This window comes from Meles meles, chromosome 7 (assembly GCF_922984935.1).
Source record: "Meles meles chromosome 7, mMelMel3.1 paternal haplotype, whole genome shotgun sequence".
In the NCBI taxonomy this organism is placed as follows: domain Eukaryota; kingdom Metazoa; phylum Chordata; class Mammalia; order Carnivora; family Mustelidae; genus Meles; species Meles meles.
In genome coordinates, this window is record NC_060072.1 from 20424133 (window position 1) to 20442967 (window position 18835).

Here is an 18835-nt window from a genome sequence, read left to right on the forward strand (position 1 = left end):
GAGACAAAAAACTATTGGCCTACAAGGAGAGAATTCAAGAGATAAGTGATACCAAAAGATGAAATAATATTAGAATAATTGGGGTCCAAGAAGAAGAAGAAAGACAGAAGCAGAAGGTATATTAGAGCAAAATATAGTAGAAAATTTCCCTAACTTGGTGAAGGAACAAACATTAAAATCCTGGAGCAACAGAGAACCCCCATCAAAATCAATAAAAATAGGTCTACAACCTGTCATCAAATAGTAAAACTTACAAGTCATAGTGACAAAGAGAAAATCCTGAAAGCCGATTGGGATAAGAGGTCTGTAACATACAACAGTAGAAATATTAGACTGGCAGCAGACTTATCCACAGACCTGGCAGGCCAGAAAGAACTGGAACGATATATTCAGAGCAGTTAACAAGAAAAAGCCAAGAATACTAATTCTAGCTAGGCTGTCACTGGAAATAGAAAGAGAGATAAAAAGCTTCCATGACAAACAAAAATTAAAAGAATTTAAAAGAATTGGCAAACACCAAACAAGCCCTATAGGAAATATTGAAAGGGGTCCTAAACAGAGAGAGGCTAAAAGTAGTAGACCACAAAGGAACAGAGACAATATACAGTAACAGTTACCATACAGGCAATACAATGGCACTAAATTCATATCTTTCAATAGTTACCCTGAAGGTAAATAGGCTAAATGCCCTAGTCAAAAGACATAGGGTATCAGAATGGATTAAAAAAACAAGACCCATCAATACACTGTCTACAAGAAACTCATTTTAGACCCAAAGACACCTCCAGATTTAAAATGAGGGGAGGGAAAACAATTTACCATGCTAATGGACATCAAAAGAAATCTGGGGTGGCAATCCTTATATCAGATCAATTAGATTTTAAGCCAAAAACTATAATAAGAGATGAGGAAGGACACTATACCATACTCAAAGGGTCTGTCCAACAAGAAGATCTATGCCCCTAACATGGGAGCAGCCAATTATATAGACCAATTAATAACAAAATCAAAGAAACACATTGACAATAATACAATAATAGTAGGGGACTATGCACACGTCATCTAAGCAAAAGATCACATGGAAATAAAGGCCTTAAATGACACACTGGACCAGATGAACATCACAGATATACTCAGAATATTACATCCCAAAACAACAGAATATAGATTCTTCTCTAATGAACATGGAACATTCTCCAGAATCAATCTCATCCTGGGTCACAAATCAGGTCTCAATCAGTACCAAAAGATTGGTAGCATTCCCTGCATATTTTCAGACCACAATGGTCTAAAACTAGAACTCAATCACAAGAGGAAATTTGGAAAGAACCCAAATACATGAATGCTAAAGGGCATCCTACTAAAGAATGAATGGGCCAATCAGGAAATTAAAGAAGAATTGAAAAAATTCATGGAAACAAATGAAAATGAAAATACAACTGTTCAAAATCTTTGGGACACAGCAAAGGCAGTCCTGAGAGTAAAGTACATAGCAATACAATACAATACAGCAAAAACCTTTTTTCAAGAAAACAAGAAAGGTCTCAAGTACACATCCTAACCCTACACCTAAAGGAGCTGGAGAAAGAACAGCAAAGAAAGCCTAAACCCAGCAGGAGAAGAGAAATCATGAAGATCAGAGCAGAAATCAATGAAACAGAAACCAAAAGAACAGTAGAACAAATCAACAAAATTAGGAACTGCTTCTTTGAAAGAATTAATAAGATTGATAAACCACTGGCCAGACTTATCAAAAGCCACAGCAACTTCTTCCTAGAAACATTGCCAAAGGCAAGGGAAGCAAGGGCAAAAATGAACTACTGGGACTTCAAGATCAAAAGCTTTTGCACAGCAAAGGAGATAGTCAACAAAAAGAAAAGTCAACTGACAGAATGGGAGAAGATATTTGCAAGTAACATATCAGATAAAGGGCTAGTATCCAAAATCTATAAGGAGCTTATTAAACTCAGCAACCAAAGAACAAATAATCCAATCAAGAAATGGGCAGAAGGGGCGCCTGGGTGGCTCAGTGGATTAAGCCGCTGCCTTCGGCTCAGGTCATGATCTCGGGGTCCTGGGATCGAGCCCCGCATCGGGCTCTCTGCTCTGCAGGGAGCCTGCTTCCTCCTCTCTCTCTGCCTGCCTCTCTACCTACTTGTGATATCTCTGTCAAATAAATAAATAAAATCTAAAAAAAAAAAAAAAAGAAATGGGCAGAAGACATGAACAGACATTTTGACAAAGAATACATCCAAATGGCCAACAGACAGGTGAAAACTTGTTCAACATCATTTGGCATCAGGGAAATATAAATCAGAAGTACAGTGAGATACCACCTCACACAGTCTGAATGGCTAAAATTAACAAATCAGGAAATCAGATGTTGGTAAGGATGTGGAGAAAGGGGAACCCTCCTACACTGTTGGTGGGAATGCAAGCTGGTGCAGCCACTTTGGAAAACAGCATGGAGGCTCCTCAAAAAGTTGAAAATAGAGCTACCCTATGACCTCACAATCACACTGCTGGGTATTTTCCCCAAAGATATAAATGTAGTGATCTGAAGGGACACTTGCACTCAAATGTTTATACCAGCCATGTCCACAATAGCCAAACTATGGAAAGAACCTAGATGTCCATCAACAGATGAATGGATAAAGAAGTTGTGGTATATATACACAATGGGGGGGGGGAGTCAAGATGGCGGGGAAGTAGGAGGAGGCACCATTTCAACCTGTACCCTAAAGTGAGCTGATTACCTACCAAAGAACTGCGACCACCCATGAAATCAGCCTGAGATCAGAATTATACATGTCTGGATCTCTACAGGAGCAGAAGACGCCAGTGGCAGGTAAAACAGACTGGGAACGTCCGACTGATATCGGAAGATAAACAAAAGGGGGAGGGAGCCACCAGAGGTGACCGATCGGAAAGTAACACCCCAACACGAGAGTGCTCTGCGTCTGGGGACCAGCATTAACTTGGAGTCTGGTTGAAAGCACTCAAAAAACAAACAGCAAAGGATCGCGGGGGGTAATAGTGGGAACCTGGGCAGTTAGGGTCAGGGACCTAAGTCCCCAGACCCAGGACAGCCTCCCCTGGTGCGGAGCCAGAGAGAGTGCGGCGGAGAAATCAGGTCTCCGTCCCTGAGCGGCCAGTGCACCTGAACGCCAGCGCGCCCGAGAACGAGTGGGGTCTGGCTCCCGTGAGGGGCTGGGAGCCTGGCCAGACGGCAATCCTGAAACGCGCGCGTCCCACACCCTCCCTTGGGATAGGTGCTCATAGGCGCTAGCCTGGAGCTCTGGCAGCCGGAAAAACCAGACATTCCCAGCCCGGGACAGCGGGAAAATCTCAGTGTGCGATCTCTGCTCTGAACCTCTCTGGCGGTCTGGAGCTGCCTAGACAGCCACCGCTGCCCTGGTTTTGGGTACAACGAGGAGCTCCTGCATCCCCAGGGACAGTGACTCAGAACCGACTCTGCCAGCAGCTTTTGCAAAACAGTCTGAGGCTTCTCTCTGAGAGGGAGGTCGGGGTGCTGTTTGCTCTCCTCTAAACCTCCAAAAACCATTAAAAGCTGTCAAGGCGAGAGAAAGCAGATGAAAGAACATAAAAACCCCCAGAGAACAAAAGGCTGAAAAAAACAGTTTCCTGAAAAAAAAAAAGAGCTCACCCCCTTGAGGGGAGCGGGAGGACCTAACTCAGGGAACATCATTGTCTGAAAACCCACGTGGCAGGCCCCTCCCCCAGAAAACCAACCAGGAAGGAAGAAAAAAAAAAAAAAAAGACTACAAGGGAACAATCACCACTACTTCATAAATACAACTTTTATTTTTAACGCTTTACCAATATTCTGGTTCTTTTTTTTTATACATACAGATAATTTTTTAACCTATTTACCATCACACCGAGATGTCCAGTACATCAAATTCTTTAATAACCTTCTAACCTGAACTTTTTGATACATACACCCGTGTTTTTCTTTTGTTTTTCTATTTTTTTAATTCTTTTTTAATTTTAACTTAGTTTAGTCTAGTTTGTTCTTTTTTAATTTTTGTTTTCTACTATACATATAGAGTTAAACTTCAAGGTAATTCCCTTTCCCCAATCAATGCTACCCCTATAGGCAAACCAGTTTCTAATCCCCCTGTAACTTAGGAAAGTTGAGTCCCTTAACAAAAACATCAAGATACCTTCAGGAAGAATCAAAATAACCTTCCTCACCCACACTGAGAATCTGTAACCATTCTCCCAATTTTTCCTTCTGTCAGTGTTTCTGTGAATTTGTGTTTGTTCTGATAATATATAAACCTTATACTTGGGGTTCTTTCTGATGAGGTTCTTCCCTTTTTTTTTTTTGCTTATATATACATATTTTTTTCTCTTGTCATATACTTTTATCACTCTTTTTGTCTGTCTGTTTTTGTTTGTATACTCCACAAATCTTACCTTGTGGCCCATTTGGGCTGAGCCTTCTCTTTTATCTTCCCTTTTTTTCCTATCTCTCTCTTTTTTTTTCCTTTTTTCTTTCCCCCTTTTTTTTTCTTTCTTCTTCTCTATTTCTTTTTCTTCTCGTTTTTCTCTCATTTGGGTGGGGAGTCCTGATTGCACAGAAGCGTTCCAGGGTGCACATTGACTGCACCACAATCGATAAATCCAGCTGCATCTGTTTAGTCATCTCTTACCAAAATGACTAGGAGGAGGAATACCCAACAGAAGAAAAATACAGAGGATGGGCCTTCTGCAACAGAGCTAATGGCTATCGACATAGACAATATGTCAGAAAAGGAATTCAGACTAACAATTATCCAGGCAATAGCTAGGTTGGAGAAAGCCATGGATGACCAAACAGAATTGATTAGGGCAGAACTGAAAGCCACCAGGGATGATGTTCACAATGTTAGGGCAGAACTGAAAGCCACCAGGGATGATGTTCAAAATGCTCTCAATGAGTTCCAATCCAATCTAAATTCTCTAAAAGCTAGGGTAACTGAGACAGAAGATAGAATTAGTGATCTGGAGGACAAACAGATAGAGAGAAAGGATCAGGAGGAAGCCTGGAACAAACAGCTCAGAAGCCACGAAAACAGAATCAGGGAAATAAACGATGCCATGAAACGTTCCAACATCAGAATTATTGGAATCCCTGAAGGGGAAGAAAAAGAAAGAAGTCTAGAAGATATAGTGGAAGAAGTTGTCTATGAAAATTTTCCCAGTCTCACGAATGGGAACAACGTTCATGTACTAGAGGCAGAAAGATTTCCTCCCAAGATTTTAGATTCTCGAAAGTCCTCACGACACCTTATAGTTAGAATGGGGAATTTTGTTTCAAGAGAGACGCTCTTAAAAGCAGCTAGGACAAAGAAGCTTCTTACATACAGAGGAAAGCCCATTAGAATAACGTCAGACCTTTCCACAGAGACCTGGAAAGCCAGGAAGGGCTGGCAAAATATATTCAGAGTACTAAATGAGAAGAACATGCAACCAAGAATACTCTATCCAGCAAGACTGACATTTAAAATGGATGGAGAGATAAAGAGTTTCCAAGACCGGCAAGGCTTAAAAGACTATGCAACCACCAAGCCGACACTGCAGGAAATATTAAGGGGGGTCCTATAAGAGAGGAAAAATCCTAAGAATATCATTGAACAGAAATACAGAAACAATCTATAGACAGAAATACTTCAAAGGCAACACGATGTCAATAAAAACCGATCTCTCAATAATCACTCTCAATGTGAATGGCCTAAATGCGCCCATAAAACGACACAGGGTTGCAGATTGGATAAAACGACAGGACCCATCCATATGTTGTCTACAAGAGACCCATTTTGAACCTAAGGATACACCCAGACTGAAAGCGAAGGGATGGAGAAGCATCTTTCATGCCAATGGGCCTCAAAAGAGGCCGGGGGTAGCGATTCTCATATCAGATAAATTAGATTTTAAACTAAAGACTGTAGTCAGAGATACAGAAGGACACTACATAATTCTTAAAGGGACTATCCGCCAAGACGATCTAACAATTGTGAATATCTATGCCCCCAATATGGGAGCACCCAATTACATAAGAAAACTATTAATCAATTAACAAGTCAGGAAATGACAGATGCTGGCGAGGATGTGGAGAAAGGGGAACCCTCCTCCACTGTTGGTGGGAATGCAAGCTGGTGCAACCACTCTGGAAAACAGCATGGAGGTTCCTCAAAATGTTGAAAATAGAACTACCCTATGACCCAGCAATTGCACTACTGGGTATTTACCCTAAAGATACAAACATAGTTATCTGAAGGGGCACGTGTACCCGAATGTTTATAGCAGCAATGTCTACAATAGCCAGACTATGGAAAGAACCTAGATGTCCATCAACAGATGAATGGATAAAGAAGATGTGGTATATATACACAACGGAATACTATGCAGCCATCAAAAGAAATGAAATCATGCCATTTGCGACGACGTGGATGGAACTAGAGCGTATCATGCTTAGTGAAATAAGTCAATTGGAGAAAGACAACTATCATATGATCTCCCTGATATGAGGACATGGAGAAGCAACATAGGGGGGTAGGGGGATAGGAGAAGAGTAAATGAAACAAGATGGGATTGGGAGGGAGACAAACCATAAATGACTCTTAATCTCACAAAACAAACTGGGGGTTGCTGGGGGGAGGTGGGATTGGGAGAGGGGGAGCGGGCTATGGACATTGGGGAGGGGAGGCGAACCATAAGAGACTATGTACTCTGAAAAACAACCTGAGGGTTTTGAAGGGTCAGGGGTGGGAGGTTGGGGCAACCTGAGGGTTTTGAAGGGTCAGGGGTGGGAGGTTGGGGGAACAGGTGGTGGGTAATGGGGAGGGCACGTTTTGCATGGAGCACTGGGTGTTGTGCAAAAAGAATGAATACTGTTACACTGAAAAAATAAATAAAATGGAAAAAAAAAGATAAAGAGTCATATTGATACGAATACAATAATAGTAGGAGATCTTAATACGCCTCTCTCAGAAATAGACAGATCATCAAAGCAGAAAATTAATAAAGAAATAAGAGCATTGAATGAAACATTAGACCAGATGGACCTCATCGACGTATACAGAACATTCCATCCTAAAACAACAGAATATTCATTCTTCTCAAGTGCACATGGAACCTTCTCCAGAATAGACCACATACTGGGTCACAAAGCAGGACTCAACCGATACCAAAAGACTGACATTATTCCCTGCATATTCTCCGATCACAATGCTTTGAAACTGGAGCTCAATCACAAGGAAAAGTTCAGAAGGAACTCAAACACCTGGAAGTTAAAGACCACCTTGCTTAAGAATGCTTGGATCAACCAGGAGATCAAAGACGAACTTAAACAATTCATGGAAACCAATGAGAATGAAGACACCTCGGTCCAAAACCTATGGGATACAGCAAAGGCGGTTCTAAGGGGGAAATACATAGCCATCCAAGCCTCCCTCAAAAACATTGAAAAATCCAGAATACACCAGCTGTCTCTACACCTTAAAGAACTGGAGAATCAACAACAAATCAAACCAACTCCACATGCAAGAAGGGAAATAATCAAGATTAGAGCAGAGATCAATGAGGTAGAAACGAGAGATACAGTAGAACGTATCAATGAAACTAGAAGCTGGTTTTTTGAAAGAATCAATAAGATCGATAAACCATTGGCCACACTAATCCAAAAGAAAAGAGAGAAAGCCCAAATTAATAAAATTATGAATGAAAAGGGAGAGATCACAACTAACACCAAGGAAATAGAAACAACCATCAGAAATTATTACCAACAGTTATATGCCAATAAGCTAAGCAACCTAGATGAAGTGGATGCATTTCTGGAAAGCTACAAACTCCCAAAATTGAACCAGGAAGAAATTGACAACCTGAATAGACCGATATCTAGTAATGAGATTGAAGCAGTGATCAAAAACCTCCCAAAAAACAAGAGCCCAGGACCTGACGGATTCCCTGGGGAATTCTACCAAACTTTCAAAGAAGAAATAACACCAATTCTCCTGAAGCTGTTCCAAAAAATTGAAGCAGAAGGAAAACTTCCAGACTCTTTTTATGAAGCCAGCATTACCCTGATCCCCAAACCAGGCAAAGACCCTACCAAAAAGGAGAATTTCAGACCAATATCACTGATGAATATGGATGCAAAGATTCTCAACAAGATCCTAGCAAACAGGATCCAGCAGCACATTAAAAAGATTATCCACCATGACCAGGTGGGATTCATCCCTGGGTTGCAAGGTTGGTTCAACATTCGCAAATCAATCAGTGTGATAGAACACATCAATAAGAGAAGAGAGAAGAAGCATTTGACAAAATCCAGCATCCGTTCCTGATGAAAACGCTTCAAAGTATAGGATAGAGGGGACATTCCTGAACTTCATAAAATCTATCTATGAAAGACCCACAGCAAATATCATCCTCAATGGGAAAAAGCTTGCAGCCTTCCCGTTGAGATCAGGAACACGACAAGGATGCCCACTCTCACCACTCTTGTTCAACATAGTATTAGAAGTTCTAGCAACGGAAATCAGACAACAAAGAGAAATAAAAGGTATCCAAATTGGCAAGGAAGAAGTCAAACTCTCTCTCTTCGCAGATGACATGATTCTTTATATGGAAAACCCCAAAGACTCTACCCCCAAACTACTAGAACTCATACAGCAATTCAGTAACGTGGCAGGATACAAAGTCAATGTACAGAAATCAGTGGCTTTCTTATACACCAACAATGAAAATACAGAAAGGGAAATTAGAGAATCGATTCCATTTACTATAGCACCAAGAACCATAAGATACCTGGGCATAAACCTAACCAAAGAAGTAAAGGACCTGTACTCGAGGAACTACAGAACACTCATGAAAGAAATTGAAGAAGACACAAAAAGATGGAAGACTGTTCCATGCTCTTGGATTGGAAGAATAAACATTGTTAAAATGTCTATACTGCCTAGAGCAATCTATACTTTTAATGCCATTCCGATCAAAATTCCACCGATAATTTTCAAAGAACTGGAGCAAATAATCCTAAAATTTGTATGGAGCCAGAAGAGACCCCGAATTGCTAAGGAAATGTTGAAAAACAAAAACAAAACTGGCGGCATCACATTACCCGATTTCAAGCTTTACTACAAAGCTGTGATCACCAAGACAGCGTGGTACTGGCATAAAAACAGACACATAGAGCAGTGGAACAGAGTAGAGAGCCCAGATATGGACCCTCAACTCTATGGTCAAATAATCTTCGACAAAACAGGAAAAAATATTCAATGGAAAAAAGACAGTCTCTTCAATAAATGGTGCTGGGAAAACTGGACAGCGATATGTAGAAGAATGAAACTCGACCATTCTCTTACACCGTACACAAAGATAAACTCGAAATGGATAAAAGACCTCAACATGAGACAGGAATCTATCAGAATCCTAGAGGAGAACATAGGCAGTAACCTCTTCGATATCAGCCACAGCAACTTCTTTCAAGATATGTCTCCAAAGGCCAAGGAAACAAAAGCAAAAATGAACTTTTGGGACTTCATCAAGATCAAAAGCTTCTGCACAGCAAAGGAAACAGTCAACAAAACAAAGAGGCAACCCACGGAATGGGAGAAGATATCTGCAAATGACAGTACAGACAAAAGGTTGATATCCAGGATCTATAAAGAACTTCTCAAACTCAACACACACAAAACAGATAATCATATCAAAAAATGGGCAGAAGATATGAACAGACACTTCTCCAATGAAGACATACAAATGGCTATCAGACACATGAAAAAATGTTCATCATCACTAGCCATCAGGGAGATTCAAATTAAAACAACATTGAGATACCACCTAACAACAGTTAGAATGGCCAAAATTAGCAAGACAGGAAACAACGTGTGTTGGAGAGGATGTGGAGAAAGGGGAACCCTCTTACACTGTTGGTGGGAATGCAAGTTAGTGCAGCCACTTTGGAGAACAGTGTGGAGATTCCTGAAGAAATTAAAAATAGAGCTTCCCTATGACCCTGCAATTGCACTGCTGGGTATTTACCCCAAAGATACAGATGTAGTGAAAAGAAGGGCCATTTGTACCCCAATGTTTATTGCAGCAATGGCTACGGTCGCCAAACTGTGGAAAGAACAAAGATGCCCTTCAACGGATGAATGGATAAGGAAGATGTGGTCCATATACACAATGGAGTATTATGCCTCCATCAGAAAGGACGAATACCCAACTTTTGTAGCAACATGGACAGGACTGGAAGAAATTATGCTGAGCGAAATAAGTCAAGCAGAGAGAGTCAAGTATCATATGGTCTCACTTATTTGTGGAGCATAACAAATAACATGGAGGACATGGGGAGATGGAGAGGAGAGGGAGTTGAGGGAAACTGGAAGGGGAGATGAACCATGAGAGACTATGGACTCTGAAAAACAACCAGAGGGTTATGAAGGGGCGGCAGGGGGGTGGGGGGGGGGTGGGAGGTTGAGGAACCAGGTGGTGGGTAATAGGGAGGGCACGTACTGCATGGAGCACTGGGTGTGACGCCAAAACAATGAACACTGTTATGCTGTAAATAAGCAAATAAAAATAAATATAAAAATATATATATACACAATGGAATACTATACAGCCATCAAAGGAAATTAAATCTTGCCATTTGCAATGATATGGATCGAACTAGAGGGTATTGTGCTAGATGAAATAAGTCAATCAGAGAAAGAAAATTATCATATGATCACTCTGATGTAAGTAATTTGAGAGGCATGGTGGGGAGTCATGAAGGGTAGGGAGGGAAAAAATTAAACACGATGGGATCTGGAGGGAGACAAACCATAAGAGACCATTAATCTCATTAAAAAACTGAAGGTTGCTGGGGATGGGGGTGTAGGGTTAGGGTGGTTGGGTTATGGACATTGGGGAAGGTATGTGCTATGTGTGGTGAGTGTTGTGAAATGTGTAAGCCTGATGATTCACAGACCTGTACCCCTGGGGCCAATAATACATTATATGATAATAAAAAATGGAGAAAATTTGGTAATATGGAAAGTTTCTCATAAAAATGCTCCAAATATAAATTTAGTGTCCACAAATAGATGAATGGATAAAGATGTGGTATACATACATATATCCCCCACACACAATGGACTATTACTCAGCCATAGAAAAGAATGAAATTTTGCCATTTGCAACATTATGGATGGATCTAGAAAATGGAATGCTGAGTGAAAGGAGTCAGTCAGAAAAAGACAAATAGCATATGATTTCACTCCTCTGTAGAATATAAGAAACAAAACAATGAATAAAAGAGATAAACCAAAAGTTAAACTCTTAACTAAAGAGAACAAACTCATTTTTACCAGAGGTGAGAGTTGGTGGGTGGGTGAAATATGTGAAGGGGATTAAGGTACACTTATCAGAATGAGCATTGTGTACAGAACTGTTGAATTCCTATATTGTACACCTGAAACTAATATAACACTGTATATTTATTATACTGAATTTTAACAAGTTAAATAAAAACATATATATATGCATTATAAAAGCTATTTAATGGTGAAGGTGATTATTTGGAGAATTTATTTGTGTGACAGCTCATCTCTGCACTTGCGTAGAACAACTCCCCCAACCCTGCCACCACCATCTTCCTACATCAGTCCTTTCTTTTCATCAGGTCTCAGTTCAAACCCTGGCTTCTCAGTGAAGCTTCCCCTGACCACTTCATTTCAACTTGAACCCACCATTTGTTTTTTCCTTGTTAGTCACTGTATTTACTTATTTGTTTATTGTAAGCTTTTACCTTCTTGAATATACACCCCGGGAGAGAACCATGCCCATTTCTCCAACATCCAGCCCAGTGCCTGGCACACAATGAATATTCCATAAATATTTGTTGGAATTGAGATAATTTCTCCATGATCTTAGGCAAATAAGGTAACATGCTATTTTAAAGAGATCTAAGGATGGCATTAAGATTTTTACACCTCGTGAGCTACTCACCAAGGGAGGAGAGATTTTATAAATGATGAACAGTTCTAGAATTGATATAAACTTTATAAAGCCAAAGAAAAAATTCTGTCATTCCCAAAATTAGATATAGCTTGTTATACTAACATACTACTTACCAATTTTGTTTTTTCCTTCTTCATACTTTATTCTTTGTAAAATATGATGTACGATTCTACTTCTTGTGGCATTGTTGAAGAAAGTATCTTTGTTGTGTATGATGAAGCTGCACACACATATTGAAAACACAAGCTGAAGGTTAATTGGAGGTGATGAATCTAATCTTTGACATAATGTGGTGCTACTCATACAGAGGTGTCTTCAGTTGGTCACAGAAAGGGTAGGTCTGGAACAGCATGAGAGAGCCCAGAGAGCACACCAGGGGCAGGAGGTTCACACACCTCAGTAGTTTGGGTTCTTAGTCTCCTGAGCATTAACATAATTATGCCAGGAAGGAGCTGGAGCTAAATGCAATTAAAAAACCTTAAAATAAAATAAAATTTTTCCTCAATAAGGTCATTAGATATATTCGAATAAGAATGTATTTTGTTTTTATCTCCTCTCATCTCTCACCTCATCCCCTTCCATGGGGATGGAAAAACAACCTGGTTTTTCAGAAATTTTTTTTTTTTTTTTTTTTTTTTTTTTTGCCCTTTGCCAAATTTATTTATTTTTTTTTTTTCTCATTTTATTTTTTTCAGCGTAACAGTATTCATTCTTTTTGCACAACACCCAGTGCTCCATGCAAAACGTGCCCTCTCCATTACCCACCACCTGTTCCCCCAACCTCCCACCCCTGACCCTTCAAAATCCTCAGGTTGCCCCAACCTCCCACCCCTGACCCTTCAAAACCCTCAGGTTGTTTTTCAGAGTCCATAGTCTCTTATGGTTCGCTTCCCCTCCCCAATGTCCATAGCCCGCTCCCCCTCCCCCAATCCCACCTCCCCGCAGCAACCCCCAGTTTGTTTTGTGAGATTAAGAGTCATTTATGGTTTGTCTCCCTCCCAATCCCATCTTGTTTCATTTATTCTTCTCCTATCTCCTACCCCCCCATGTTGCTTCTCCATGTCCTCATATCAGGGAGATCATATGATAGTTGTCTTTCTCCGATTGACTTATTTCACTAAGCATGATACGCTCTAGTTCCATCCACGTCGTCGCAAATGGCAAGATTTCATTTCTTTTGATGGCTGCATAGTATTCCATTGTGTATATATACCACATCTTCTTGATCCATTCATCTGTTGATGGACATCTAGGTTCTTTCTGATTTGGGTGGTGAATGTGAAAATTAGGTAATAAGCTCTGGTCCAGCTCAGGGCCTCTGTCTGTTCCTTTCCCATGTTCCTTGCTGAATGGGACTCCTCTCCTAAAGCATATACTTGAATTTGCTTTACCAGATAGTGGATGACCCAGCCTCTAAAGTTTCCCACAGGGCTCATAAACATACACCAAGACACTGGGTTTTCCAGTGGATATCCCTACCCTACTGAGAACTAAGAGCTTTTAGGTGACAGAGCTTCCAGGACCACAACATCCAGCATGAAGATGCCATGTCTTCTCTTCCCAGGAATGCATTTAATGGTATAATATTAGACATACTGTAAGTATAATTGCTTCATAAATTGTGAACTTTATTAACTCAGCAAACTTTTATGAGGTACCTCCTAAGAGTGGGGACATTGTGCAAGACATAGCAATGTGCAAAGCCACTGCCTTCAAAACCCAGCTCAGAAGCCACCTCCCCTAACAGGTCTCCTCACCACTCCAACTCCACTCCTTTCCCACAAAGAATTCAGTATGCCTTCCTCTGTGCTACTTCTTATCTTGTGAGCACATTGATTTATCAATTATTCTGTATTTTCACTTCTTTTCATTCATTCATCCACTCATTCATTCAGCAAATGTTTATTGAGGGCTCTGTCTAGGGTACTGGTTACACAGTAGTAAACAAAACATAAAATCTTTGTTCTTAAGAGGCTTACAGTCTAACAGGAAAGACAAACCATAAAGGAAGTGAACATGACTGTATGGCAGAGATAGCAGAATCAACCTCCCTTTGCATGTCTGGATCCCACACAAAACTGTGAACTCCTTCAGGACAAAAGACTGAATCATACTAATTTCTATAGCCCCAGTATCTAGTGAGTGGCTCGTACAAATACAGGTATATATTTTTGAATAGCAGTAAGTGAGGGCCATTGGGATTTATGTTAGGGAAATTGCTATTAAAGCTTTTCCTCAAGAATATAGATTCCCAAGAGTTGTTCAAATGTCAGGTGGAAGAGAGAAAACTGACCTAGAGAAGATAGTCCAGGCATGGGATCTGGTTTGGGAACAAGCTGGGAATGTGAGTTTGAGATAACATAAAAAGGGGATAAAGGCCAGAGAATGTGAAAATAAAATGTAAATCACATGAGTTGGTTCCCTGAGAAGTGTTTTCCTCTTTTACTTCCCTAGGATTCTGTTATAGAAAACTATTCTCAGAAAAAGTAATTTGACTTGGTAGATGAGAGATAAATGATATGTGGGTGAATGAGGAAGCTGCAGAGCTTAGCTGGTACTTTCTTTAGGGTTTTCTGAAAACATTTTATTGCACCAAAGAGGGAGAGAAGAAAACCAAAAGTTACACTGAATGCAGTTCCTTTTATTTTATCCTTCTCTACTTTTCCACCTTATTTAAGAGAGACCATTCCACTTTAATACCAAATAAAGGTGCCACTAAAAAAAAAGAGACAAATCAGAAAGTTCATTTTTGACTCACAATACCAGATGATAACTGAAGGCTGATAACTTTAACTATGCTTGACGGGACAATTCTGGCCTAAAAGCCCATGTCCCTCCTCCACTAAATGGTTTTCTGCTTTCTTCTCCTTTTATAGCACCACATTACATTTTGTGAGCTCATGTAATCATTCTCTATAATAAGCACTGCAGATGAGCTTCAAAATTTTGTTTTCCTCTTTCTTATATCTAGGTTGTACCTGGAGCCTGGAGATTCTATAGTGGGAACAAATATATAGGGCACGTGCCAGGCACTATTCTAAGCACCCCAGATACATTAACTCATTAAATCCTTGCAATAACACAGGACATAGTATTGTATAGCTCCATCTTACAGGTGAAGAATCAGAGAAGGTGAGTGATGCCCCCAAAGTTACTTGACTACTGAGGAGAGCCAGGATTTCAACTTGGGCAGTCTGACTCTGAGGTTGCCCTCTTACCAACTCCACTTACCTGCCTCCCTGTGCTAAAAACTTCCTGACTCCTGGAGGCTGACTCTCCTTGAGATCAGCCCAAGAGTTGCTCTGCCTGGAATACTTTCCTTGTTTCCACTAATTCTTTGAGCCTCAGCTCAGGGCACATCTGCCTCTAAGGGTCTTCCTTGACCCCCTGGGCCTCCCCCTGAAAAGTAATGTGGTGCTACAATAAGAGAAGGAGGGATAAAACCATTTAATGCAGCTTTAAGTTCTAACATTACCCTTCCTTCCCCCTTAAGATGTTGAAGTGAGACAGACAGTCCACAGAATAAACCCTAGTTTTGTCACTTACTATGGGTATTGGACTGTTCCTCAACTTCCCTAGATCTTGGTTTCCTCATTTGTGAAATGGGGATAACACTATAACTACTTTCATAGCATTTTTTTTTTGAAGAATCAGGCAAGATGACAAGCATTGCAGAGCCCCACTGTCTGATGTTTAATAAGCTCTCAGAGTTAGCTGTCATGTTGCTGTTGTTTCTATGACATCATATAGAAACTGTCTGCCTACATACCTGACTTCTCTGGATGAACTTCTTGAGGGCAGGGACCAGCCAAGCTCATCTCTGTATTCTCGCACAGGTCTTAGCTCCTGATCAGACCTTACAACTGGCTCAAATGAACGGATCTTCTGGAGAACACTTGCTAACACTGGGGGTTATGTGACTAAATATCATCTCGTTATACCTTGGCATCTAATTCTTCTTCCTGGAAATATTTCTACCCATTTCATCTTTTCAGATACCACCTGAACCATTCTCTCCACAAAGGAGAGAATTGCCAAGGGATTTTTGTACTGGGTATGGAACAATCTCATTTTCTCTGTTTCTCTTTCAAACTGCAGGGCTAAGAGAAGGCACAGTGATAACTCTTGACATCATTGTTCTCAAGCTTTCCTTAGCCACTTAGCCAAAACAACCTTCTTCAAATGATTCACATACACATGTGCATGTACACACATAAGCATAATGTAAGCTGGGCTGTTCTGGCAAACATAAGACTTGGGGGCTCACATCAGGGAGATTCAAATTAAAACCACATTGAGATACCACCTTATACCAGTTAGAATGGCCAAAATTAGCAAGACAGGAAACAACGTGTGTTGGAGAGGATGTGGAGAAAGGGGAACCCTCTTACACTGTTGGTGGGAATGCAAGTTGGTACAGCCACTTTGGAGAACAGTGTGGAGATTCCTCAAGAAATTAAAAATAGAGCTTCCCTATGACCCTGCAATTGCACTACTGGGTATTTACCCCAAAGATACAGATGTAGTGAAAAGAAGGGCTATCTGTACCCCAGTGTTCATAGCAGCAATGGTCACTGTCACCGAACTGTGGAAAGAACGAAGATGCCCTTCAACGGACAAATGGATAAGGAAGATGTGGTCCATATACACAATCGAGTATTATGCCTCCATTAGAAAGGATGAATACCCAACTTTTGTATCAACATGGACGGGACTGGAAGAGATTATGCTGAGCGAAATAAGTCAAGCAGAGAGAGTCAAGTATCATACGGTTTCACTTATTTGTGGAGCATAACAAAGAACATGGAGGACATGTGGAGATGGAGAGGAGAAGGGAGTTGAGGGAAAATGGAAGGGGAGATGAACCATGAGAGACTATGGACTCTGAAAAACAATCTGAAGGTTTTGAAGGGGCGGGGGGTGGGAGGTTGGGGGAGCCTGGTGGTGGGTATTATGGAGGGCACGTATTGCATGGAGCACTGGATGTGGTGCATAAACAGTGAATTCTGTTACACTGAAATTAAATTAAATGGTAAAAAAAAAAAAAGACTTGGGGGCTCAGTCTCTGAGGTGTCAGTGCTCTGTGCTGGCTTAGAAACTCTGCTTTCATACATACTGGCAGATCAGCAAACTAGTACAAATTCTATACAGGCCATTTGGCCAAATCTAACAAAATTATTTGTTATATATAAATATATATGTTTATAATAATATTAATAACTATGTATAATAATTACATATATACATATCTTCTGACCAGCAATTCTTTTAGAAATTTATTCTACAAATATATTTATCCATGTGCAAAATGACAGATAATAAAATTATGGCATGGGTTATAATAGCAAAATTCTAAAAATGACTTAAGCAGTGGGAGTAAAGACAAATTATAGTACAATTCAACAATGAAATACTCTGCATCTGTAAAGAGATTAAGGGTGTTCAGTGTAGATATAAGAAAATCTTCAAGATACTACAGAGGAAAACAAGGTTCAAAATAGACAGCTATTTTTTTTTTAAAGATTTTATTTATTTATTTGACAGAGAGATCACAAGTAGGCAGAGAGGCAGGCAGAGAGAGAGGAGAATGCAGGCTCCCTGCTATGCAGGGAGCCCGATGCGGGGCTTGATCCCAGGACCCTGAGATCATGACCTGAGCCGAAGGCAGAGGCTTAACCCACTGAGCCACCCAGGCGCCCCCAGCTATTTTTTTTTTTAAGATTTTATTTATTTACTTGAGAGAGAGAGTACACAAGCAGGAGAAGGGCAGAAGGAGAAGCAGACTCCCTGCTAAGGAGGGAGTCAGACTTGGGCTCATTCCCAGGACCCCAGGATCATGACCTGAGGGAATAGCAGATGCTTAAACAACTAAGCCACCCAGGTGCCTCATGGCTATTTGTATCAAAGAGAAAAACATACACATATAAGGAAGTACATATAAATGTAATGATGTATTTATTTGCTTGCACATGCACAGGTGGCTACAGAAAGGACATACAGACATCCAGAAATACTAACTGCCTCTGGGGAGAACTAGGTGGCTGGAAAGGAAGGAAACTTCAATGACACATTTAGGAAATTTTTATCATATGTTAAGTACTACCTATAAAAAACATGAAAGGGGCAGCTGGGTGGCTCAGTGGGTTAAAGCCTCTGCCTTCGGCTCGGGCCTTGATCTCAGGGTCCTGGGATCGAGCCCCACATCGGGCTTTCTGCTCAGCAAGGAGCCTGCCTCCCTCCCTCTCTCTCTCTCTGCCTACTTGTGATCTCTGTCTGTCAAATAACTAAATAAAATCTTTCTTAAAAAAATACATGAAAATTTTAAAGATAAAATGCAATTTCTGTCCTAGGTTTGTTCTCTCCTCTACCCTAGAGGATAAGGAGAGAAATACATTGAATTGGCAGAGGAATAATTTTGTGATCGAAGCTCTGCACATACGTCTCCTTATTCGACCCTTTGGAGCGGTTATATAATATGCCCAAAGTCACACAACTGAGGAAGGATTAAAAACCCATCTGTCAGTTCCAAATTTTCCCATTCATTTGTAAAAGGGACTGCTGAGAGCACATGCCTGCCTGTATGCATGTGTCTGTGAATGGCACTTTCTGGATGCTTTCATCTTGCCCGATGAGGAAGACCCTGCTGACCTGTCACCAAGTAACAGGCAAACCCAAGCCTGAAGTTCCTATAGACTCCCCTCTAGGGTCTCTACTCTCCAGCTTTCTCTGGAGGTCAGCAGCCCTGAGTTTTCACTTGGTGAGCCTCCCAATCTCCTCCATGGGAGGAAGGGCAAAAACTGGGAGAGAATATGTGATGAAA

The 18835-nt window shown here is 40.7% G+C and overlaps 1 protein-coding gene across 4 annotated transcripts in view; it reads right to left on the reverse strand.

Annotated features, from left to right (window-relative positions):
• Positions 1-18835, reverse strand: part of ANO4 (anoctamin 4) — a 384614-nt gene that overhangs the window by 114972 nt on the left and 250807 nt on the right. For all 4 annotated transcript variants that reach the window (XM_046014085.1, XM_046014083.1, XM_046014084.1 and 1 more), the window contains one exon: positions 12129-12235. In XM_046014085.1, the coding sequence (XP_045870041.1) occupies positions 12129-12235 (107 nt within the window). The remainder of the gene's footprint in view (positions 1-12128; positions 12236-18835) is intronic.